Consider the following 26,983-nt stretch of genomic DNA (forward strand, 5'->3'; position numbering starts at 1 on the left):
GAGAAGGACCCAGAGCCGCAGTGCAGTGAGAGAAAAGTGAAAAGCCTTCTGCTGCTTTTAATTTTCTCTCTGCCTCGTCCTTTTTTTTAACTTCTGTGTTTGGTGACTTTCACCCTCAGTTCAGCAGAACTTTGATAACAGGCTGTTGAATACTGCTACAGGCCGAGCAAATGGACAAAACACAAGGAATATAAAGTTAGAGAAGACTGTCGTCAGTTTTTTTTGATACATACAAGAGTAAAATGTTTCTAGGAAGCACTGAAAATATGATAATACAGTTGTTTTGTTTAATTTTATTTATTTTTGTCCTGTAGGAAGATGTGGTAAAGAGTTCTTAATTAGCTTTTGTTTCGTTTTTTTTTTTTTTTCCAATTTGAAATGCACTGAGCTCTGAGCTCTCAGGATCAACCTACATTCCCTATCTTTTCAGTTTTATTCTAAGCTAAGCAAACCGTCTTCTGGCTACAAGTATGTATAATAGAAGCCTGAAAGTGATATTGATTCTCTTAAATTTCCCAAAGGTTTTTATCGACTACTCTTTTATTTGAGAACATATTTCTTCAAGCTGCTCTTTGAACCAACGTCATGCCTAAATTCTTCCTTTGTTGATTAGGATTCAAACCAAAATTTGCATTGTAAAAGTTTTCTCTTACTTATTAAAGACTACAGCGTCTGTTTACATCTTCATCTAACACGTATGCTGCTGCTGGCATAACACTGTGATTTTCAGCATTGCAAAATGACACCGATCAGTCCCAGTGAGCCGTTTAATTGTTGGCTCGTCCGCACGTGTCGATCATTCGTAGTGTGAGAGTGAGCGTTTGTTTCAGCCAACGCCTTTTCATTCGTTTTTCTGTTCTGTTTTGACATTGATTTATTATTTTGTGGTTTGGTGACCTGCTTGGCTGCACTCACGTTTGTATGTTACTGAACTGACAGAAAGTTTGGAAGAAGATCTTTTAATTGTCTGAAAACTTTCTATTTACAAATGTTGTGCTCTAAAATTAAAGCAAGTCTTTCACAGAAATTACAAAACAGTAGGATGGTTTTGTTATAATAAGTGTTTTGCCTTCATGTTAATAACGTTAAAGCCAAATTAAACAGAAATGCTATCAAAAAGTTAACAGCAAACTGCCACTGCAGAGACTTTTACTATTCTCTGGTATTTTCTCTTTTTCTGTGTTTTTTATTTATCGTCTCTTTTCAATATTTGTGTCTCATCTTCGACCAGCTGGAGGAGGAGGAGCAAGGTAAGGTGCGAGGTGAAGCGCAGGGAGGCGAAGGGGAGCCAGCTGCAGACACCGAGTGGGCCCTGAAGCTGGAGCGCGAGGAGCATCGTCGTCTGCTTGCCGAGAGCCACAACACGTCGCTGGACCTGCGCTGGAAGCTGCAGCACGGAGAGAAGAGGTGGAACCGGGAGAGGGTCGATCTCCTGGAGCACTTCGACAGGGAGCGGCAGGAGTGGGACAGCAGTATGCGGGAGCTCCACCGGAAGATGGAGAGGGTGAGAGAAGGGCGGGAGTAAAAATAGACAGAATAGTAGTGGTAATAATGGCAAAGAAGGAAAGATTTGGCAAGATTTGACTCAATCTGAGGTCTTTCCTGTAATGTAATCATTGGATTCATCTGTTTACAAGGTTTGAAATTAACTTTAAACTGGACTACAATTTCCCAAAATAAATGTGAAGATTTACAGCTCCATGACAACTTCAGCAGCTCCTCCTGCTGAACGTTATCAAGAAACAACAGTAGAAGTTGCAGGTTTCATTCTGGGATTGAACTTTCCTGATAACTGATCAGCAGTTCAGTTTATTGACCAGTAAGTAAGTTAAAAGAAAACTCAGACATTTCAATTCTTAACTCTTACAAATAGCCAAAACATTTTTCACAGTTAATGCCATTTTATAGACGTCTTTTCTCTTGCTCACAGGCAAAAAACCAAAATATTCCTTTTATACATTGATATAAAACAGAGAAAAGCTTTAAATCTTCATATTTGAGAGACGGTCTTGTATCATTTTTTTTGTAGCACGTCGTCACGTTACTGCTTTCTGTGCTTTGACATAGAAAACATGAAGCAATTTTTTTTTTAAATAATTTTGCCATATTTTTATATTATGATCATTGCATTCATCCGAGTCCTGGCATTTCTGCTAGACAGAAGTTCTTAAAGTTTATCTGAGTTGCCTAATATCCCTCTTTTGTGAGGGAGACTAGGCAAAGATGGCAGCGTATAATCTTTATTTAATCTCTGTGAGCTCTGAATGTCTTTTGCACGAGTCTTAGACCTGAGACATCGGAGATAAAGAGGGAAAAACTAAAGCTATTTAAAACTTTTTAGAAATAAAGTTTTAAGGGGAGACAATCAACAAAATTATAGCTAATAGATTTTTTTATGCATTTCTTTTGCTGCATCAGTGTTTTAATAAAGGTATGAGAGAAAGAAACCCAGACAAAGGACTCAGGGCGATTATAGTAGATGCAATAATTGAGCATAACTGAATAATTTATGTCCTTTGTGCGATTTAATTAGACGAGCTGTAGCATTGCACTTTTTGCGTTTTTGCGTTTTGCGTTCAGGGCAGGAAGTAGAACTACACACTGATTAATATGATGTGTGTGTGTGAGCGTATTATCATTCAGACCAGGGGACAGGAATACACCTCTCTGAATATAGTTTACGCTTTCCAGCTCAGAGAGGGGGAAAAAACTGCTGATGCACCTCTGAATGGAGATGCAGAGCAGGAGGTGGAAATGCATTATTCAGCAATGTTGCAGGAAACTATAAAGCACAGGTCATCCACTGAACTGCTCAGACTGGCAGGCTAAAAGTGAATGAGTAATGTGGCTGTTCTTCCTTAAACTTCAAGCCAGGAACAAGGTGCTTAACCTCAAGTGCTGCAGGTGGATTACTGTGCGAGTGACATTGGAGTAACAGAGCACAAGAATATAGCGCGTGTGTGGTAAAAGCCTCCTCTGCTTAACAGAAATGGATAATAAAAAATTAAAAAAAAGAGAGGTGGAGATATGTTCTGGAAAGAAGAGGAGTGATCAGAGAATACATGGTTGTGAATGAGAAGAACAGATGGAGATGTACATGTGCAAGGAGCAGAGGTAGTGAAGGTGGTAAGGAGCGTTGGTGTGACAGAGGGATGCTAAGGACAGGGTGAGAGGGAGGTGACCCCTAAAAGGAGCAGAAGAAGCTAAATTAAAGGATAGATAGACTTTAATGGGAATTCCCATTTTGGAGCCTCGATTTAGGCATCATAGCATCACCAGGTTGGCTTATTTCTGTTTTTTGTTTGTTTGTTTGTTTTGTTTTTTTGAGCTAGATTTAATGAGAGAGTTGAGTGCTGTGTACTATCAACTAATAATGACAGACAAGCTGCATCCATGTACAGATGTAGCCTTTCTGATGAAACCCTCCCTTGTATCCAGGCACGGGTCCAGCACTCCGAGTGCACTAACATGTGATCGGACAACTTTCTGCACTAAAGTTGTGCATTTTAAAATGGGAGCTTTTTTTGCACACTTCCCTTGACTGCAGGACCACATGAGAGGTTTTGCATGCTTTATAGTGCTAAACCTGTGAAGGAGCCAGTAGGGTGAATGGATGAGCTTGGTTAAAACCACGCAGTGGCAATGTTTCATGTCTCAGAGAGGTGTGTCTAAAGATCACTCTTCAAAATTAATTTTAAGGGAACTTGATGTCAAATAAAAATCTGTTTGCTGCTCATGAAAAGAAAAAAACTTGTATATTATCTGATATAAAGCTGTAGAGCTTTTAAAATTCTTAATCATCGACCTCAAGATTCATTATGGCAAATGTGCCACTTTCACTAGCAGCTGATTAGCTTAGCATACAGAGTAAAAAGTCAGATTGCTTTTTTTATACCTTTGTACAAACTTAGGCCGGCTGGTCTCTGTGGTTCTGCCAGTCTGTGTTACTGTTTGGCACCTCAGTTGGTTTAAACTTGGCATGCACACATGAGATCTGTGTCATTCTTCATTGAACACTCAGCACATGCCAGTGTTTTCCAAAATATCAAGCTGTTCTTTTAGTTTAGCTTCTTAATTAATAAAATATGTCACGTGGTAAAAATTTAATTTTTGCATAAAAAAAGAAAAGAAAAATTAATGAGATCAGCACATCATGAATATACGCTCAACACTGTGCGTCTGAAAAAGGAGCATCAGGAAAGAGACACAACTCGAACTTTTTTCGCATATTTATTCCGCTTATATTTGTTTAAAATTGTCCTGACACATTTAGTAATTACAGTTTTATTATGTTTGATGACTGCGCTCGCTGCATTTACAGGTAATAAGCTCCCAGACTCTTATCCAGCACATGTGTCGTACTTCATGCAGATGCAGAGGGAACTTAACTCTCGGCGAGGTGAGGGCTCTGACGTTAAAGATGGCAGCACATCCTACAGAGGCATGTTTTCACCTCAGGACAGTCCCTGCCAGGCTCCCCGGTCGCCTCACACACCCCGCTCCCCCTGTACGGCTACACCTGTCCTGATGCCCCCCACACGTTCCCACTCTGACTCCGAGGCCATTCTGGAGGAGCAGGGGGCTGCGATGGGGCTCAAAGGCTCAGCAGACAACCTGTTCCTGGACGCACTGTCTCTGGACCCCATGAGTGGACCGGAGGTCCCTCCACCCTCCAGACTGGAGAGTGAGAAGAGGTTTCCCTGTATGAAGGAGGTAACGCACATCTGTATGAGTTCAATATGACCTTTGAAGAGACAAAGGAAAATTTGTGCATGTGTGTGATAGCTACACTATGTGAAAAAACATCTTCCTTAGATTTTGAGCTGTTACTAACGAAAATTCATCTTAATGTAAATTTGAATCTAAAATAAAGGTAAAAACAAGTTATGTTATGTTTTCATTTTAGTTGATAGCGTAATCTTCATTAATACGTGTGTTTCATTTCTTCTTTCATTGTTTTATATTTATTAGTTCATTTAGCTATGAAGTGTGAAACATTATTCACAAACACCAGTTTAGATTTTAAGAGGTTATATTTAAAAGTATATTAAAATCTAAGAAGCACAAATTTAGTGTCTGTTCCCAGGAGAAGATGCACTTACTTCTCTAAACTGTGTTGCACAAGTGAGCCAAAATTCCACAATATTTAGATTAAATAGGGTTATGCACTGAACCCCCTTCCCTCAACATGTTTTAACTGTTGTGTCTGTTGCCTTTCAGGCCCTAAATGAGATTTCGGAGAGAGAAGATGCTGCTGCTTACTCAGAAGACAAGATGAGGGAGGGTGGGAGTCTGCTCAGGTAACCACCAGAGAAAGAATTATGTTAAACTGAGTTGAAAAAGCTGGAGTATTGTAAAGTCTGCTGTAAATTTTTAACCAATAACTGGTCTGACTGGCTGCAGATTATCCGGCCTCCTGCAGTACTTTCTTGCTCGTATGTACTGATCGGCCCTGCTGATTCTGTTAAGTGTGACTTGTAGTGACGGGGAGACTGGTGATTGTTCTTTTATGGCAGTGATGAGATCCAGCTCACTACGCTGTTAAATAATTCACAAAGTTTTAAAACACAGACATAAAGGAGATGTTATGAAGATCAGTTTGAGACATTTGACTTTAGCTGTAGTTAATGATCTCTGTGTGTGTGTGTGCGTGTGTGTGTGTGCGTGTGTCCAGAGCCAAGTCGGTGTGCTCCATGAGCGACTTCCAGCGGTTAATGGACAGCTCACCGTTCCTCCCTGACAAGACGCGTCATGGCGATCAGGGCCAAGACGACGTCACCCCGCCTCTGTCTCCAGATGATCTCAAGTACATCGAGGAGTTCAACAATAAGGGCTGGGACTTCCCGTCAGCCACCTCTGGTCCGGGACTGTTGCGGGAAGTGTGGACAGACAAATCAACAGAGGCCCGGGAAGGAGAGGCCGTTCCTGGTCCATTCCAACCCGCTTCCTGGTTCCTCACCACCAGCGCCACCCTGACCACCAGCACCCTGAGCAGCCCTGAGCACTGCCACAAGTCCCCGCTGAGAGGCAATGGAGCAGCAGCAGCAGGGGTTGGAGTGGAGCACTACGGGGTGCACATCCTCCACAGCCCCACCAGACCCGGGGCAGCTGAGCACACCACTGCCCAGGATCCCGATTTCCTGTATGCAAAGGGGACCAAAGCAAGGGGAGGAGTGGAGGCTGGGGTGGGTGCCAGTGGGCCGGATGAAGTGTTCAGCAGTGCAAGGTGGCCTTGCCTTCTGGAGGGTGGAGGACTACGGACTTCTCCTAGTCAGTCTCCTATCTGCCCCACAGTGGGCTATGCATCCTCTCTGGATCTTCAGCTCTCCAGAAACATGAGTGACGACATGAAGGAGGTGGCCATCTCTGTGAGAAACGCCATCCGCTCTCCACCGGGGCCTGTTGTCCGGGACACCGCCTGCCAGACCAACGGATTCACCACAAGAGGGACTCAGACCACCCAAACCATCAGCGTGGGTCTGCAGACAGACCTGCTGAGGAACCTGACCAGCAGCCCCCACCGCTGCCTCACCCCGAAAGGTGGCAACACACCCATCTCGTCCCCATCACGCAACACAAGGAAAGTTCAGTACTCTCCTGTGGTCCAGAGCAAGTTCGAGCGACCCTGCTGCTCCCCAAAGTACGGCTCACCGAAACTTCAGCGCAAACCATCCACGTCCAGTAAAACCGAGCTACCCAATAACAGCCGCGCCCCCATGCCCACAACGCCCCAGAAAGGGAACAACGAGTCGGCATGGGCCCGCTCCACCACCACTCGCGACAGCCCTGTGCACACTACCATCAACGATGGGCTGTCCAGCCTCTTCAACATAATCGACCACACCCCTGTGGTCTATGACACCATTCAGAAATTTAATAAGTCCCCAAGTCGCTCCCGCCCCACACCACCCTCCACCACTGAGCCAAGCCCCGCTCATGGGCCTCTGTCTGCAGACCCCAGGAACACGCAGGAATGCCTGCGGCCTGCTCGCGGGCGCTCACCAAGCCCTGTGCAGCTAATAGTGGAGACGCAGGGCGACAAGAACCCAGAGGTGGTGAGCATTCGGCAGGATCTATCGGCCCCGCCGGGCTACACGCTGGCTGAAAACGCAGCCCGCATCCTCAACAAGAAGCTGCAGGAGCAGAACTTTAGGGAGGAGAGGAGGCTGCAGGCGGGAGGACCGAGCAGCCACGGCAGAGACAACAGCAGGCAGACCGAGTCAGACAGAGGACAGTCAGGATGCATGGAGGTAAATACACAGATGCACTGGATTCATCGCTTCATCATTCATGTGATGTGGGGCCCATGTTTTATGACACGGTGATACTTATGGTACCGCCTTGGAGTTCCCGTGTAATGTCTGAAGACATCTGTGTTTAATCAGACAAACGATGATCAAGAATTCACCTTTAAAATGTGCACAATCACTAAAATGTTCATGCTCTTTCCTCAGATCAAAAGCACTGACTGATGCAATGGTAATGTTATAAAACATTTAACCCTCCTCTGCAACACATTGAACTTTCTCTTATCGCTGCATGTAGAAACTCTTGAAGGTTTCTTCTTCTGTACTTTCATCTCTGCTGCAGTGGCTTCCTTGTAGTGTGGCTTTTACCTCTGTGCTTAAACCATCACTGAGGCCCGACTGAAGTCTGATTTATATCTCTGATAAGTGGAGAAGTGAAATAAATGGTCTAACAACTGCGATCTGAGTGGGATCACTATTACACAGTTCCTTAATTAATCATTAGCAGCGCCTTCCAATCAAGTGTTCAAGCAGAATTTTAAGTGGCTCCGGTTTTTAAGGGAGTTGGATCCCCGCCCCCGCGTACCAAAATAAACCTGGGAAAGCGCTAACTTCACTCGATGAAATCGGTTCAGGCTGTTTTCACCACCCATTTCTCTGACCCGTGCAATTAATTAATATATGTCCTGAATGAAATAATTACAGTATCTGCCGGCACGCCTCATATTTGACTCTCCATAAACCGATTAAAACCTATGAAAAGCAGGTCATGCTGCATTACAGCTGTAAAAAAAAATCTGTGTTCCCCAGACCAGTTGTATATTTGAAATTGTGTACAGGGAGCAACATAATCGCACATATGCTGGTTAATAACATCAAGAGTTCACCTGCTGCTGTTCACTGATGTGCAGGAGCAAGATTACAGTCTGATATGTGACTTTATGAATGGCACTGGAGCGTGCGATCATTCATGAAACAAAACTGTGACTCTGTGGATAATGATTACAGCATGATAATAGCACGAAAGTAATGGATTGCGATGGTGTGTAACCACACGTTATGTCAATTTTTTAGAAGAGGTATGAATGTGGATTTCGTTTTGGTGTCTCTGTTTGCTTTGTAAGAACAAACTCACAGAAAATACTTTTTATTTCTTGAAGTGGCGGGCAGTATGGAGCAAACCTCGTCTTAATGCAGCCTTTGTCTTATAATTCAGAAATTAATAAAAGGTAGCAGTAAATAAGCTGATATGAATGTGTGGCTTTGGTGAACCCGATAAATTTGGGTGTAGCTAAAGCTTACTCACTCTCACCACTGTTACTTATCATAGCTGCTGGTGACTGTTGCACAAATGTGGCCATTTCAATCAATTACCTGAGGAGCTTATGAGTTTGAAAGGGACCTTTTATGCTTTTCCTTATTTTCAGCCATGTACTGGTAGATGCTCATATTAATTATACCCAAAGTTTTAACTGTTAAGGACAGTTTGGAAGTAATCCAGGCTGCTCTTTAATGCTCAATTTCACACATTTCTTTTCTATTCCTCTTTCTTTATTTTGAATAAATATATTTTGTGAGTTTTTTTTTAAAAATGTAAGCTTTTAATATCTATTCTAGTCACAGTTAGCAATAAAACTGACTCTCTGGGCTGCGAGTGGTGAAGCTGGACCGTAACCATGACATTGCCAAACTAACAAGGTGCTCCCAGCCTAAATGTTGCCGTGCATTCTTGTGCTTTCCAGATTTGCTGCTGGCTGTAGGTAGGTTAAACTGGTCACAAAGAGGGTGCCGCACCAAAAACCTTGTGATTCCTTTGCTTGTCAGATTGCCATGACTCACCCACAATGTGCACTAAAGACACCAACTTGCTAGGTAACCATCAAGTTTCAATGAACCCTGAAAAGTTGTGGAGACCTTTCACCTTCAAAGTAAAACTTGTGCCTCGCTGCTGAAAAAGGTGCAACCTTTACTTTGAAAGTAAATGGTCTCAGTTTCTAGTTCTAACTTTGCACTCTTGCTTTCATGTTCACTCTTCATGAGCACTTAGTGAGTAGTTTGTGAGTGGGGACTTTCTTAGCAACTAAAGAAATAGAAACGAGGTTTTTGATGTATACCACTTTGCAACCGACTTCACCTAACAACAGCAGGCAACCACTCCCTAGCAACCGGTTGCCAGGTGGTTGCCAACCAGTCTCTAGGCCTGCCCCCCTCCTCCCCTTTCAGAAGTTCCAGGTTTTAAGTGAAGCTGTGTGTGTGTGTGTTTATTGGGTGGTCCGCCTTATTTCTGCCTTCTGCCTTCGACATACCTGACTTTTCTTTGATCTCTTCCCCTTTGCTTGATTTTTACCAATTAACATTTCCCGCTCTATCTTTCCTCCTTCTCCTCCCCTCCCTCTTTCCTCCCCTCTGGGCTTTATCTCCTCCTCCCTGTCCTCTGTGCTCTGATCCAGAACCACACTGTCATACTAACAACTCCTTGGGGACTCTAAATCTGCTAGTCTCCGTGATGTAAGTTCCTCTTCCTCCTCCTACTTTGCCTCTATGACCTTTGGCAGTGGGTTCACCAACCACAGGAACCTCACGCCCCGCAGACCTCAGCCCCCCCCCCCCCTCTTCATTAATGCATGCTTCACAGGATAGCACAGTGACAGTGTGTGAAGCCATTGGAGTGGTGTCAAAAGTCGTGCGACGGCCATGCATCTGTTTCTCCCAGTTAATGAGTGCATGCTCATATTTTTTGGTGGATCATCAATTTTTTGTAAAGGGCCATGCCGGTGTTTTTGCATGCTGCAGAACATTACCCATGATTCCCATCCACTATTGTAGCTAACACCATACTATATGTTCTTGGCTTATCAAAATTTTAATAAAAATCTCTCTTTGTACTGTAAAAAACAAACACGTTTAAGTGACTCGCATAAAGTGAGAGATGGGGTTTATTAAGCAGCACAAATCAGTGAGTTCCACTGCAGCAAAAGCAGCCAGAGCAGCAACTTCATACAAGTGACCTTACAGGTTCTTACCTGTATATTTAGCACTTAAAGAATAATCTTTTGCTGAGAATGAAATCACACTCCTTCTGTGTGTGTATAATCTGAGTGTCTTCTTTTTATGTTTTGGTAGCCATTCGGGCAGTTTGTGCATTTTGGTACACATAACTTCCTCAGTTTGAAACTATTAGCCCTCCCGCTTTGTTTATAAAGACAATTTCAGACATACACTACAGCCCTAAACTTTTCTAGACACTATTCGGTTGAGGTGCATGTGAGAAAATGCATTTCTGATGCATTTGAATCGGACATTAGTTGGGAGGTTGGATTACACAGTAATGTCCAATTGAGCCCATGTCTGAAAAGCACAGCTAATAGTCCTGGAGTAATTTTCATGCCCATTTTGGCCTCAGAATAGTAAAGAACCCTTCCAGAAAAACTTCCTGGATCAACACAGGTGTAAAAATGAGTGCTTGCAAATCTATTCATTACCTTTTGAGTAATCCTGCTGTAAACACATTTCATAAAACCTTTGCAGACATAAAAATGAGATTAGATTTATTACACAGTTTCTGCTCTCTGTGCTGGATTTTTACTGCAGTATGTATCTAAAGAAAAATTCAAGCTTCAGCGAGTAGCTCGTCACACTTAAATATAAAAGCTAAATAGTTTTGTGGTAACATAAAATATCTGCTATTTGCCACTGATTGGGGGGAAAAGAAGTCATGCAAAAACACTGGTATGGTCCTTAAATTCATGTAACCCAAAGAGTCTTCGGCTTACGTCTTGATCACTGGTGGATTTTAATATTTTTGCCAAAGTGTTTGCCAGTGAACATGACATAAAAGACGACTCTTGGACATTTCACACATTCACAGGTCGATTGTTGTCTGTTCGGGCTTCATAAGGCCTTGCTGGATTATTCTAACACTGTGTTTCTACCAGGTCCTCCTTTTTACGTGCACCGCTAGACGGACTGTGATGTTTTCTTGTAATATTGTACTTTTTTTTCTCACGTGTTTGTCCACACAGCGCTTTCTTACGTCTTCTTACCATTTCCTCTCAGACTAACAAAGATTAACCAATGAAGACGGGCTGCTAACACTCACCATTTCCTCTGCACTGTCTTGGTTTTGTGTCATTTCTGGTAGAAATGAACTAAATATTCTGGTACACTGTGCATGCTTAAGGAAAAAATCCACTGTTAGAAACTGCAGGGAAGTGTGTCTATTCTCACCATGTCATATTGGTCATTTCAGATGTCGTGTTGGAACGAAGTGTTAGCAGGTCGTAACTTCTGATATTTCTCAAATGCTTTTGAAAGAACAGTGGCCATCGGTAAGCCTGGCTTATAGTCACTGCGTTCGTTGTGACAACCGCCGCTTATATCGCCACTTGAGGGTACATCAGACTCACTACAGTCCTGTCACCACTCGTATAGGAACAGAAGAGGTGAAAAATACCTTCAGAAGTTTCCAAATCAACATTCTTAAAAAGACAAATAAACTAATGATCACAGAATTCTTTCCGTGGTGAAAAATCTCCTTCGCAACATCCAACAAAGTGGAGAACACTGAACAAGATGCCTTCATGGATATAAATACAGAGCCTTTACAGCAGGCCTGGCACAAAGGGAGGAAATGCAGCATTTGGTTAAATTTAGAGGGGTGTTAAGACATTTCTCCATTTCTCAGTAAGAATAACAAATAATCATCATATTTTTACACAAGTCCCAACAGCTGATATCATCAGTGACAAATGTATACGAACCTTTGTGGGCTCCCAGACTGCTGTATTGCTCCTTGAGTAATACCGTTGGTCGGCCTCTCCTGTGGAGGGAAACGATGCTCCTCACATTCCTCCATTTGTACACAATCTGTCTGAATAACTTCAAAATCCTTAGAGATGTTGAGCAGCAAAAACTTTTTTTTCTGAAGTCCTCAGGAATCTTTTGCTCGTACCACGATTCTCGTCCACAAATGAGTTGTAAAAACCAGATTCCTTAGATAACACAGGATGTGAGTACCTGATTACGGTAGTATTCCACTGAACAGCTTTAACTACTGATTATTTTCAAGGTTGACATAATTTTCCCCCTCACATATATTAAATACTTGACTGTTTTCCTCAGTAAATAAATGACAGACTTTAAGATTTTCATTTAATTTGTTTATCTGGGCTCTTTTTTTATCAACTTGTGTGAAAATCTGATGATATTTTAGGTCATACTGTAACTTCAGGCTAATTAATGGACATACATTTGATCTAAAACTGATTTTTATTTATTCTTGCACTGGAGGGTTTTAAGGTGGATCTTTTTTTAAGGTCAAAAACTTAGAAGCTGTGGTCCATGTACAGGTGTTGACTTTGCTGTTTTTTAATATCCACTCGTGTACACTGACTTCCTGTATACAGGTGCCTGACTTGTGGGATTGTTTGATCTGATGCTTTGGCGTCACATGGGAAATCTTGCACAAGCAGTATCGTCTGTATTCCCATCAGCTGTATTCATAAACTAATGATTTATTGATGGTTTGGCGCAGACGCCTCCTGTCAAACTCTACGACCTGTTTTTCTGCAGGACTTGCTGCAGATTGTGTAGCACATCTGTCCATCCTCCATCCACGTGTCCATCCATCCGGTTATTTTTCCTCCAGTTCATCTTCTCACACCACCGCAGCCTGACTGTCATGTATTTTTAGCCGAACTAGATTGTTGCTTTTCGGTCTTCTTGTCCTCCATCCTTCAAGTGAAATCTAATGCCTGGAGATGAGCTATTAATATTTCAGGCCAGTGGTGTGATCGTTCACTCGATTCATGCTCTGACTTCACTCGAAGGGGGGAAAACAAACTCACTCATAGTTTGAGTTTTTTGTGGCCTTTTTTTCTACACTTTCTGTTTTCATCCAGGGGACAGATGCATAAAGCTTTGTTGCCAATTAAGCACTTAACAGGTTTAAATATTTAGACGTTACAATCAATGCAAAATTGCACAAATGGACTGCATGTATTTATGGACTTCTATCACCTGATGCCTGCAGTGACCTCTGATAGCAGATTTGTGGCACGCAAGTGATCATTCATCTGCAGTTTAGGACTTCTTTAAACACTGAGATGACTTCAGAGTTGGTTGTGTGAGGGTTTAAAATTCTGAATTAAATCTAATAAACTTCTAATTGTGGTCTAATTATGCCACAGTCATACTCAGGAAAACAGTGGTCTGAGCAGCGCCACCATAACATTGCCAGCTCTGTGGAATGAACTTGTGTGATCTTGTTCCCTTTGAAATGGTTGCTTTGAAGATCGGGACCAGGTATCCAACCACTCGCAGTCAGCTGCCATTTTCAAAGCAGTTTTTGTATGTCAAGATGAAAGAAGATTATAAGTTTCTGTTTTTTTTAATGTGGAAAATGATAAATCTTTTGCCATCTGTTGGACAATCCAGTGATTTAATGCTCTGATTATATTATAGGAATATGACCAGAACACAACCAGTTGGCAACCAGCTGAGTTCCTCATGAGACCTGTCACAGAATTAGAGTGACTGCAATATGTTGGCAATCTGTCTACATTTATAAATTAGACAGCAATTATTTGCTAACCTTTGCTAAGTCTGTGAGCGACTATAGTCAGTCCAAGTAGGATTATTTGGACAAATGTATTATTTGAAGACAGCTTGCCTCCTACCAGGCAACCTGTGTGCAGTTACCTCGTAACTGAAAGTGGTCACCTACAAGAATTGTCAACCTCTGGGTAACCAGTTGGTTTTGTTTTCTTGTTTTTTTCCACGTGGAGGTTGGCATCTGATTTTTACTCTAGTGTACCTGAGACATTTCTTTGAACCGTGGATTTGGCTTTTTCAGTGTTTCTGTATATGTTTTCTGCATTATAAAGCCTGTCAGTCTTAAGCCTGTATTCTCTCTAATGGCCAGCAGGGGGTGGCTTCTCCAGTTGCAAAAAGTAGTTACATTGAATAGGAGTCTATGGGAAAATAGACCTTCACTTCCTGTACTCTAAGACCCCAGTAAATGCTTCTCTGATAAGTTTAGATTTGCTGGTTTTAAGTTTTACTGAATATAATATAATGTTCAGTTTGGAAAGTAAAGCCCTCATTAGACTGGAAATAGACTGGGCAGTAAGGTGGCCTTACTTTCCCCTTAATGAGTCTCTACCGTACTGTGTCTGTCAGTTTCTCAGTCGGTTTTTAAAACACCAAGAGACTCAAACGTTATGATGCTTGATTGCGGAGAATTCTTAAATTATATCTGTGATACCATTTGTGTTTTGCCAGTGTACCAGCCAAATATAACAAATCACTGAACAGAAGCTTCTTTAAAATGTGTCAAATGAAGTGATGTTAGGCGCTTGCACTGCTCGCTCAACCAGTGATGGTGGTAGCAGGTGTGGGTCATTAGCTGCTGTGTCCCCTGAGTAACTGAGTGCTATTAAGTGGCAGAGGGAAGGTTGAAACAGCTGCTCAAATTGACTCTTGTCTGCTTCCGTAGCTAAATGTCTGCAGTAACTATGTAACCTTTTTTTTTCTTGGTTTGTTTGCCTTTTTCACCAGATTGCACATTCCTGTTAGGTGAGAAGGTTAAACGTCTGTCACTTATTTAACTTATTTAAAGGCTGACCTGCTGGTTTTTGCTCCAGCTTCAAGCAAACAAAATTAGTTTTAAGTTAAATCCTTTCAGATAAGGCAGGCAGAACAGGTCAGACTAAAAACTGCATTAGGAGCAGTATGTTAGGGGTTGACGTTCTTATATCCACTGAAAGAAAACTGCAACAAGAATAAAGTAAGAAACAAGTGAAAACATAAAAGTTCCTCATGAAATGGCTTTCGTTTAAAATTCCTTCATTACATTGCTCCTTATTTTTGTTTCATGTGCACGTCACTTCTACATCAGCACCTTTGCTCGCTTTCTTTCACTCGCTCCCCTTCATCTTTCTGTATGAATCTCCTCACTTCCTGTTTTCCTCGGTGGCAAATGGCTGCAGGCGCCCCGTTGCTCCTCTCTGACAGCTCCTTGTCGTTGGCAGGACCTGCCTCGCTCTCCGGTGGCTCCGCCTCTGGATTCCTGCTTCCTGAGACCGGCGCGCCCGGCCAACCGCCGACCCCCCTCGCGCTGGGCCGCACGCTCCCCCTCCTCCTCCCCAAAGTGGAGCGAGGGCTCGAAGAGGAGGTTCACCTTCCCGCCGCCGGGACACCGGAAGACCATCCTGGAGGGTGAGGAGCCGCCGTAAAGCCGTCCTCTACCTCCTCCTCCACCTCTGCCTAAACAGACCCAGTACCTCAGAAAACCCCCTCCAAACATATGGACTCCCTCTAGAGGAGCCTGAGAGAGGGGTTGGGATCTAACCAGTAGCACCAGCTGACCATCAAGGAACCAGAACCTTTTTTTTTTTTTTTTTTTTTTAAGAGGAACCTGGAATGTACTGTATTTAAAGACAACATAGAAAAATAAGTTTCCATAAGAGGTGCCTGTATACTTGAGTTAACCATCACCCACGTGTGTGTGTGTGTGTGTGTGTGTGTGTGTGTGTGTGTGTGTGTGTGTGTGTGTGTATCTGAACCTATTTTTCAGGTTAAAACTCCTCCTGTGTTTACATTTTTATTTTTCTTCATCGCTGTCCCATAAACATTCATGCAAACTTTTTTTAAATCCTTTTTTTAATTTATTTTTGTTTTGCCAGCCTTTAAAGCTTCACTTTACTTTTCTGTTTACCTTCAAGGAGAGGAAAGACAACAAAAACAAGGAAGCAAACAAACAAACAAACAAAAAAACAACTTCTGCTTCACCGGGTCTGAAGCGGAGACACATGATGTCATTTCTGATGCTCGTGTCCGTCTTTATTTTTACGTTGAGATGAATGTTTGACTCTGTAGACATGTAGAAGATGGGTGACAACAAACATAATAACCTTATGCATATTTGGAAGGCAGTATAAATATGGGTCAAATATTTGCATGCCTTTTGAATACTAGCACTTTAGTGCATGTACATAAAGAGCTATAGTCATTTGTGATTGCTCAGCTCAGCTGTTTGGGGGAGGGGACTGTTTTGTTGTCACATGATTTGCATTGATGAAAATAAGATGTTTTTAAGTAAATTATTGTACTTATCAGGCTGGCTTTGTACAGTTGTTACTACTGGATAGGAAAAACCTTTTCTTTTGACAAGAAAAAGGGATTGTGGAAAACATGAATGTTTTAAATGAAAAGTCTATGTCAAAAAAAGTCTTAACGAGCTATAGTCCTATGTAAATACTAAATGGTAATAAATATGAATGTGTATTTCCAAGACCGCCTCTTTTCTTGTATCTCTCCATGACAGAGGTTAGCTGTAGCACACGATGGATTGTGCGCTGTTTCGTTAGACCCAAGTTTGCGTTCTTGGCAAACATGCCATCCTGAACCGTGTGCGTGTGGATTACGGTGCAGACCACAGGGTTACAGCGGGTCAGGGTGGGACGCACACAAGAGAGAATGCGAATAAGAAGATTGTGTCCTCCCAGAAGTCAAATCCTCTTGCATCACGTTGTGCCATCTTACTCTTGTTTCCCAGGTTATTGTGCAAGTCAGAGACCATTACTACTACCCCCACTAGTTTATTTAAAGGTCTGCAGGATCGAATCTGCTGTTTTATCTACCCCTGGCAGAGTCAGTCACTGTAAAGAGATTATTTTTTGGACATTTTGCCCTTATTTAGATAGAACAGTAAAGGTCAAGCTCACTGGAGTCACACTGGGGATTCAAGCTGCTACACACCATATCTGACCCAAGTGGTGACCTCAAGAACTTGAAAAAAAGAAGAAGGAAAAAAAACAGCAACAACACCAGCGTACCAGTTTCTTGTATGAATACTTCAGACTGACTGCAAAAGGGAGTTTCCGGCATCTGGACAGGATTAGAAGAGTGTTTCAGAAGGACGGCTCAGGTTGATTCGTTTGGAGACTAAGTTAAAGAGGCAAGGCTAAGATGGTTTAGACATGTGCAGAGCAGGGATTGCGGTAATATTGGACAAACAATGATGAATGTGGACCTTCCAGGCAGGAGGAAAAGAAGCCCACAAAGAAGATTCATGGAAGTAGTGAAGGGGGGCATTGAGAGGGTCTGTGTGGCAGAGGAGGCTGCTAGGGATAGGGTGAGATTGAGGCAGATGATTTACTCTGGTGAGTCGGAAAGGAAGGAGCTGAGAGAAGAAGAAGAAGAAGAAGACTGAGAGCAGTTCAGGCCTTTAGATCGTTTCCTTGTGTGTGTGTAACCCATCCTTATGGGCAAAAAACTCAAGTCAGGGGTGTAGACACTCTGAGGGAGAGGAGTGCCAGCAGAGGCCACTAGTATTTAGCACTAGTTTACAGATATGTGTTTCTACACCATTATAACTTATGGATGTAATTGGCTCATCAGGTTAGTTAGAGTTAGCAGATACTTAAAATCAGTTTGGCCAGCAGTAGCTTCAGGTTTAAACAAAGCATGAGGCTGAATTCACCAACCTATAGCCTGTATTATTAAAGCAGGAGTTCACCAACACACACCGACCCCTCTGAAAGCAGCTGACTTCCTTTTATACTCTACCTGCCTCAGGTGAGTATCTGGATAACCAAATGAGAAACTAAATATCTACATTAACCAGGTCCAACTAAAAAATAAAGAATAAACACAAAGAACTGATATTTACATATATTTCTAAAAAGAATTGAGGAGCACATATGGTTACTAGAAATACCCTGACTAAACTCACCTAACCTGTAAATTCAGTTTTGCTAAAAGGGCTCTTAAGTAATTTATTGATCTTTTGCTCCACATCCTGCTATGGAAGCAAACAGGAAGCCAGGATAACAATTATATTAAAATACACTCTTTTAACAAGCGATGACGGAAAGCAGAATTTATGTTGTGAACAGTCCTAATTAAGGTTTTCTTTTCAACGCAGGCTTGTGCTTTTCCCTCACATTCCATAGACGGGATGGATAATACTCCCAAAATTCTCTCGATGTAACATCCCTAAATAATAAATGTACGTTTTTTCATTAAGTGTCCAGTATCACTTATTCATAAACTGGTGAAATGTTGGTAAATGTAAGGGGGAGCTCTGGTTTCTCATTATATTTATATACTCCACATCCAAATATGCTGACCTCCGGGTCCAAAACATCCATGTACAAATGACACATTTGTCTGGGGCATCCATTTACGCAAAGGACCTAAATGAGAGTGAGAAGGAAGAAAACGTTTGTGTTAATTGAACTGAATACTCAGTTTTCTCAGTTTTGATGGGTCTGCGCTCCATCAAGTCAAATTGTTTGGTTATTATATTAAAATTACATGTTGGGTACCTGAAAATAATTGTTACTAACTAAAACTTTAACATTAAGATAACCTGAAATTTTCACCTATAGATGGCAGAAAATTGTTTTTATTTTGGTTATTTTCAGTGACAGAAACAAGCTTCCATACATTAAAGACACAAGACCACACCCCGTTTAACAAAATATATAAATGAGAAAAAAAAAGTCTTATAATTTCAGGAATGTTTAACAAACAGGGTACAAATAGCTTTGGGCCTTTGTGGCTCTAGTAATCTTCTCAAATGTCACTCTGGCTTATTCCTAAAATTTTGTTAATTAGCCTGGTAGTTTGTTTTTTAGTTTGCTATCATCTTGTGAAAAGTGATCAGGAAACGGGTTTATTGTCAGCGATAAAACATCTCTGCATGATGTCATAGGGACCCTAATGTGGTCTGCTGAGGCACACAGCTCTGGCTTGGAACCAAGAAGCCCCACCCACCTGCTATTCAAGCCTTTTACCTGCTCACGAGGGGGAGCCAATCAGTAATAAGACCCTTTAAGTGGTGTTAAAGGGAGAGGACTTAAAACAGCTACTTTTAAACATTGGGGGGGCTGCACTGAGAATCATGCAAAGCTACCCTGGAGTCCAACAATACAAACATGGAGCTGGAAATGTGCCTAATAGTTCCCTGTACAGTGCAACAGGCTCTTTATAGTACTTGACTGGCAGCTAATACAGACAAAGGTCCTATTTCTTCTCTTGTTTATTTGACTACTTTTCAATGTTTTAATTCCAATTAAATCTCTAAAATGAATTGTATTTATTTATTTATTTTTTAAACTGGAAAACACTGGGCTTTTATTGGCTCAGAGGGACAGCATGTGATGGTGGCAGAGAGGGGAAAGAGAGAGTGATGAAGAGGCAGAAGCAGAGAGCTGAAGGCCTCCGTATACCTTTCACTGAGTTATAAGAATGAATAATTAAAGCGTCCCGGCTGCACGCTGGGAGCTGCTGATGGCACTGAGTGGGTCAGCGGCTGGAAGGAGAAGATGCTCTTCTTTTACTTCCATCCACCCGAGAGGAATCCACCACAGCTGAATAATTTATTCCAGCCCTGAAGTCCCTGCTGAAACACACAGACACGCTGCTAAACACCGGCCACGGCAAGAAGGGTGTGACCTCCACAAAATACAAGTAACAGTAACACCCAAATACAGTACATATCCTGAAGCAGACACAGACATATGATGAATTTTATATCACTTGAAGGTCAATGTGATATAAATGGATGGTAATTTTACTAAATATTCAAGCCATTACAAGCTGAAGAGGAAGTTTTTAGCTTTTTACAATCGTGGTGGTGAGCTGAAAGTCTGTGTTTGATTTTTTTTCATACATTTTTATGATTTCAGTTAGATTGTTTGCCATTACCTTATTTTCCTTTCATTTAAACGATTTGTGTAGAGTAAGATGAGATTTTCATCATCCTCAGTGTAGATCAGGGCTGATAATTTCAGATGAGAGATCAGCATTTCTCTGAAGTAGGCAGGACGATTTCCAGTATTATGCACATTACTGCTGAAATGAGCTGAAGGGGACAAGATGCTCTGTTTGGCATTTTTCTTTCCACCCTAGTTTAATGTCTATGAGCAGAACGATCATAACACTGACCAATATACAGGTGAAAAATGTAAAATATACAAAGAGGATTTCTTTCCTACTGTCGCGCATTTGTTTGGTTAGGGCCATATAATGCATTTCATCCAGGTGATGTACCTGCACTGGCTGAAAAACACCTCAAAACATTCCCTTTCAATACAGACGCAATAAATGAAACACCTGGACTCAAACCAGGAAAATATTTATTTCTTGGGAGCAGTATTAAAAGGCAGATCAACACATGCAGTGTCTGATTTCAAGTGCTTTTGAGTATGTAGGGGAGCAGGAATTAAATGTGTGGCGGGACTGAACCAAAGTGCCTTGTATCCAAAGATCAAAGATAGAAATAACCTGTCTGTGTGTCTTTGTGTGTGATTTAACATGTGGATATTGTGTGTATATACACGATAGTCTATTTATTCATAGATAGTAAAAGTAATAAAAATTCAGGCTTTTATTTATTCCACATTAACTGTTCAGAACTATAGATACTGGGCTTGATTTCAGAACTAACATATACTAGTTATGGCAGGATCAGACAACCAACTTGCTCTGATGTTGCGCAAACATGCAGGTCCTCTCCCTTGTCTGCTCCACTGACATCAGGCTGTAATGGCAAACACGTGGCTGCTAGCTGACCTAATAGCTGATCAGTGTTGTGTTTTTAGTGTTTTTAGTGCTTTTAGTGTAGTGAAGTGTTTTTTATGGATTTCTGTTTCTATGTTGCTAGGTCAGGTTGTGGTTGGCATGAATCAAACCTCCTGACATGTACTTCCTGTGCCTGGTAGGATTCTCTCTGGTTACTTTCCCCCCACAGACTGAAAACATGATTGTTCATTTCATATATAATAGAGATTCTAAGATTGGTGTAAATGTGAGAGTGCAGGGTTGTTTGTCTCTCTAGTTTAGCTCTGTGATGCACTAACACAGAAAGACTGGTGGCTTGTGAAGGGTATGTCCTGCCTCACTCTTTAAGGTATATGAGATAGCTACAAACTCCTCTATTTCCCTGTAAAATAACCTCAGTGCCGGCATTCACAACGACATGTTCACCTTCAGCCATCTTTACGCTGCCAGATTGTTCCAGTCTCATCATTTATGCATTTCACGTTTGGCTTGAATTCTGCCTGTTTGTGTCCCTTGTGTATCCTGACTCATCCTCTACTACATGTAAACAACTCTTTTCTTGTTTTACTGAGCTGCACGGTGCACAAAGCTAAAAAAGTTTGACTGATGGACGATCGCTTGATTAGACTCATCGCATCCTGTGTGATGGGTTTTCCAGGAAAAGATTTACCAGAAATCCTGTGTTTGGAGCCGCTAATGTACTTAATGTGCAGATACCAACAGAGCATACTGCAGGAAACAAAGGCTGCGATGGGCATTCATTGGCTTTTTCATCATCCGAAAACTCGTTTTGTGTTGTAACTCATTTATGCTTCGTTCTCTGGTGCATTTGCCACATGTGTTGATCAGTTTACATGTGTTAATTTATAGCCTCTGCGAATGCTGTCTGGGTAAGTAATGTGAGCTGCAAGTGAGACATTGTGTGAAAATTTGCTCATTTTTTTATTGTTCTATGGTCATTTTGCTGTAGATGTTGTTTATTTTGGGGAGTTTTCTCCTCTGAAAAAACAAAAGCAATCACCGCTTGAACAAAGAAATTAAATATAAAGCATTCTTTGCTAAATTTCTAAGATTTGCATTTTAATTCCACCAACTCCTAAGATATTATGCTCCAGAAATGCAATATTTAGCAGACGTTAGTGTAAAAACGGGATTTTATGCTTTTGTTTGTATCTCTCTTTGCCCTCGCTTTCTTAAATGACACTCTGCTTTACAAAGTCACTCGAAAATGTTCCAATTAACTGATAAGAAAAATAAATCAGTCATCAAAGAGGTCACTGGATGTTTTTTAGGATTTTCAGTGACAAACATCTGCTAATGTGATTTTATCACTGAGATGGCACAGCACCAAAAAAAGTAACTGTTCCAGCTATCGTGACCCATGACTGAAGTGCCGGATTCTTATTGCAAACAAATACTGTAAAGAAACCTCTCTCTCTCTTTCTTTCCAGCCAGCAGCTGTGACATTAGTTCAGGTTATTCTATGAAGTCTGCTAAGTAAAACTGTGCATGTTTATTAAACCACTTCTATAAATGACACTGCCTTTCAATGTTTGCTCTGACATTTGGCTGTGATTGAAAAAGATAAAAAGATCCACGTTTTCCATTCGGGCTGTGATGAATAATGCAGCGGCGGCTGTCTGGCCGTCTCCGTCAGATTGTCTAGAGCCATTTCCCCCTTGAGTTCTCAAATCTCCGTGCATCTCACTGAACAGATGAGACGAGCTTCGTGCTCTCTCTCCTTTGTGGAGTCTTGCAGCTGATGTCTGAGGACTCAGCTGACAGCTTATAGAAGTCTGAGCGCTGGGGATCGACGTTGCAGGGCTGAAGCAATGATACTGATTTTATGCCACTGGAAGATAGACAGATGTGCTGATTATGCGAAGGCTCCTGAGGATGGCTGAGCGTTTGTGTAGTAAATGAACAGTCTGAGTAACAACAAAGTACGATGCAGGAGAGACATGTTTCCAGTGACTTTCTATTTCTTCCTCAAGGAGCCCCTTTAATGCCGAGTCCTTATTTTTTCAGATGGTCAACTAAATATATGTCTGACTGACAGGTATAACTACTTGTCAAGGTTTTTCCTTTTGCATGGATTGGTCATACATAAGACAGTAGTGGATTTCTAGATGACGGTTGGAGGGAGAATTTCAAAATAGAAAACAGCTTTGTAAAATTGTAGACCAAAGCAGTGAGATGGTCTATATATTAGGCAGAGCAAAGTCTGAGGAATACAAAGGCCACTGGTCATAAACAGAGCAAAGCAAGACAACATCAGCTGATAGCAGGGAGGGAAAAAAATCCCAAAACAGCAGAGGATCAGATCAGTGCCAGTCCAGAGAACACAGGTATAAGTGTCACAATCCCCAGCGTTTAAGAGACTGTAGACAGCAGAGACGCTGTGCTGCAGGATGTAAACATTTTATTAGACCAACAAATTTCTAAAGTAATTTTTTGAATGCAGGTGAGACAAAGCCTTAAAAATGTGTTGCTGAAGACGTGAAGGATGGAGGTGTATGCACAGTAGTCTTGCTATGTGCTAAGAGATTTCTACAATCCCATCAGCTGAATTTCTTCAATCTCACTGGATAGATTTCTTTATGTTTGCATCTGTTGAGTATGGTGTGCCACAGGGGTCATTTATGGGACCCTTTTTATTTTTTTTAATGTACACTCTGTTCAGGCATGTAATTCAGAGACAGAGTGTTTCTTTTCATTTTTATGCTGATGAAATGCAGGTACTCCTGACCATTAGATCATCTAACCTTTGTTTAGATGAACCCTAAGTTATTATCATTTGATCACGGCTCATAGATAAACAAATTCTTCCATCAGCTGGTTCCCCATTGCAAAGAACACTCTTTTTACTTGCATTAACAGAAAATCATTGAACAGTGCACAGATGCAACGGTTTAAAGCAGAACTAAAAAACAGGATCACACCACTTAGGTTTTAGCCCTTTTACATTGGCTTCCATTATGTTTAAGAATACCCTTAAAGGTTTTTATTGATCCTTCATGGGCTTGCTCCTCCTTACTCAGATTTGTGACCTCTTAGCACTAGTGAAGGTCTTTTACATGTTCCAGGCAAGTTGCTGCAACATAAACAGTATGTTAATGACTTTGGTCTGTTTCTAGATTGAAGCTTTGGATTGTGGGTTTTACTCAACCTCCTGGATTTGGGTATTCTTCTGTTCGGTGACTGTTACACCATATGTTACGGTGCTATTATATCACAGAGCTGTGCAGGAATCATGCACAATTTACTTATGATCAAATATTCAGATTTGTTGTGGGCATTCTGCCATCCTACTGGGGTGGTTGAGAACTACTTTTTTTACTGTGTTAATCTCCTGTTTTCAGGTTAGAGGACTTTGTTTCTTCCTTAGTACTACTGTTTCATAAGAATCTGTTACATTCGGGGGGCTTTAAATGACTGGGATTGTTTGAAAATAAACCAGTTGCATTGCTGAAAACTGAAAATTGAAACTTAGTGATGCATCCGCATTTAATGCACCAAAGACTACAATCTGCCACTTTTTAAATTAAATATGTTACCCTAAAAACAAAGAATATATTCATCTTCAGTGTTAAGCAACTCCCTGTCTTTGTTCACATTTTAAACCTGTTAAAAATAAAATGAAATGCTATCTAGAAACTTAAGACAGCATGTACAATCTTTAAAAAAGACATGTTTTATTCACTTTTACTTAACTACCTTCATTTTCCATGTGTCCTGCTGACAGCATTAACCTTTCTGAGGGCTCCACGCTGCGTTGTTCAGCATGCAATCTGTCAAAAAATTGGACCCTAAATTGCACAAGCTTGCAGCTGTGCGCAAAGGCCTCGAACAGACAATGAGTGACACAATGGGCCTGGCTGTGCCATTAGCTGAGAGGTTGTCATGCCAACAGTACAAAAAGCCCCACACTCGGTGCAGGCGAGAGGTTTGGCCCCAAGGAGAATTCATGGAGAGCGAGAGCTTTGCTTAAAGGCCCTCCCCTTCTCCTCCCTCCCTCAGTTACATCGTTATTCATCCTGAGGTTCCCGTCTAGAGCCGCAGACCCGTAGTGCCCATACTGGGGAAGCAGCATGGCTGAGGCTGGGTGTCAAGTTTTTGGGGGTATTTGCGCCACAAGAAACGCACCATTGTACGAGTAAACAGGCAGACCCTTTGTGTGGAGGAGTGTGACAACCGTTTGAACCCTGAACTGAAGCAGCAGGGCTGGCGCTCAGGCTGGCGCAGAATCAAAAACACAATGTCCACCAAAGAAAACATCTACAGGAAATGTGAAAGAGTACAGCTGCATTATGTTTACAAACGTAAACATAATCTAAAAGCGAAAGTGTTTACAAAGTATTATTCCTAAAACATAAAATATCAATCGTTCTCTTGTTGTTTTTTTAAAGCTTTAATCAGAAACATGCTAAAATGCCTTAATCCTGTATTCCTTCTAATACTAAGAGGCAGGCGACTCCTTTGCTTTCAAAAACAAGTACAGAGAAATTAGTGTCCCATCAAATAAACAGTACATATATTATCTTTTTACTGGCACACTTCAACAGCTTCGGGTTGTCTAAATCCAAAGACGTTATGTAGGTCTTTCAAAGTTGGCTACTTTTGGCTACTTTTCTCCTACAAGCAATCCATGTATGTTGTGCAGTGTGTCCTCAAAAAATCTGAGGAAACTGGACAAGTGTAAAAAAACATCTTTAGCAGATGAACAGTATCTGAAAATCATCACTGAGGAAAAACTTGAGAGATGCACCTGTACCTTCATGTACTGTTGATCCATCTATTGTTCACTGAAGCCTAATTGGAAATGCTCTCAGTGGAAGGGCAGCTGTAAAGAAGCCTTGAGGATGGGGAGGTATGCAAAATGTTTTAAGTCATCATAATATGTACGGTGGAGGTCAGGAGAGAGGTAAAACAGTCAGTGTCTACAGCCACCTGTCAAACACAGTGGAGGCTCCGTTGTGGTTTGCGGTTGACTTTTAGTTGGTGGTTTTGGGGATCTTATCAAAGTTGTGGAATTTCGAACCCAGAAGACAGCATTCAGATTTTGATCCACCTGAAAAGTATCCCATTGGCAAAGGCTTAACTTTTTAGCATGACAGTGATTCCATACACACTGCCAATGCAGTAAAAGTATACCTGGATAGAAAAAACACACAATGGAATAATATAGGTCATGGAAAGAATCCAAAACATTACTGAAGCAGTGTGGGATTATCTCGACAAACAACAGGCAGCCACACCCAAACAAAACCTGTGAATGTCCCTCAAGAAGCCTGGAGAGCTATTCCTGAAGACAACTTTATTAGAAGAAAGCTTTTCTAAGAGATTTCAGGCTGTGTTGAAGAATAAAGGTGGTCATGCTACAGTAAATGCTGTGACAAACTTTGACTTTTATACTGTATTGTTGTGTTTGTGCGTTTTAGTAAAACACTGCACCTGTTTTCCATTTTCCTTGCAAAATGTAAAGAAATGAGGGGTGACTTAGGATTTTTGCACAGTACTGTAACTTTAAGCAGTTTATCTGATTTTTCTATGCCATTCAGCTCTTTTCACATGCGTACAGATATCGCATCTGCTGCGCGTCACACAAGACTGCTGCTGATCCCAATCAGGTTATCTCAAAGTTTCCCCGCAAACACAAACTGAGAAGAAAAAAAAGTCCAACAGCCTTCAAGTTCAGTTAGACCATCTGTCCGTCTTTTGAGGAGCAAAAACAAAAAGAGGCCATTCATTTGGTGCCTCCTTGATTCTTCCTTTGTCTGTGTAATTTGCTTTGGATGTGCCCAGTCTTCTTCATGGCACTGGCACAAACACATACACACACAGTTCACATCTTTGTGTCTCCCCCAGCAGGCCTCTGTCTCTACAGGGACTGAAATGTATGGTGATGAAATCTTTGGGTCACATGGCATCTAATCCCACTCTGAGGATAGCTGAATCCCTGTCTGAGTAAAAGAACATGAAACAATGATGCCAGATTTTTGGACCATAATCCTTAAAGGAATAAACAATCCTGCATATTCTAGATGTTAAAACATCTTTGCGATGTTTAGCATTTTACCATATGAATATGTTTCGTGTTTAATATGAGCTCCAATTCTTTTCATGCTGATATTAAATGAAGAAAATGTTGCGTGGAGATCAGGGGA

General features: G+C 41.5%; 1 protein-coding gene across 5 annotated transcripts in view; it reads left to right on the forward strand.

Moving 5' to 3' along the window:
• The window catches only part of LOC102314454 (microtubule cross-linking factor 1), a 79,561-nt gene extending 63,877 nt beyond the window's left edge, over positions 1–15,684 (forward strand). For 3 of the 5 annotated variants that reach the window (XM_042222015.1, XM_042222016.1, XM_042222017.1), the window contains 5 exons: positions 1,232–1,504; positions 4,372–4,713; positions 5,221–5,300; positions 5,675–7,250; positions 15,278–15,684. In XM_042222015.1, coding sequence (XP_042077949.1) covers positions 1,232–1,504; positions 4,372–4,713; positions 5,221–5,300; positions 5,675–7,250; positions 15,278–15,481 — 2,475 coding nt within the window. In that variant the 3' untranslated portion in view covers positions 15,482–15,684. Of the gene's footprint in view, positions 1–1,231; positions 1,505–4,371; positions 4,714–5,220; positions 5,301–5,674; positions 7,251–7,454; positions 7,480–9,697; positions 9,756–15,277 lie in introns of all 5 variants that reach the window. The other 2 variants (XM_042222019.1, XM_042222018.1) reach the window with 2 other exon arrangements.
• The last annotated feature ends 11,299 nt before the right edge of the window (positions 15,685–26,983 follow it).

Source organism: Haplochromis burtoni, unplaced genomic scaffold, assembly GCF_018398535.1.
Source record: "Haplochromis burtoni strain Fernald_Lab_line unplaced genomic scaffold, NCSU_Asbu1 Contig_78, whole genome shotgun sequence".
NCBI lineage: Eukaryota > Metazoa > Chordata > Actinopteri > Cichliformes > Cichlidae > Haplochromis > Haplochromis burtoni.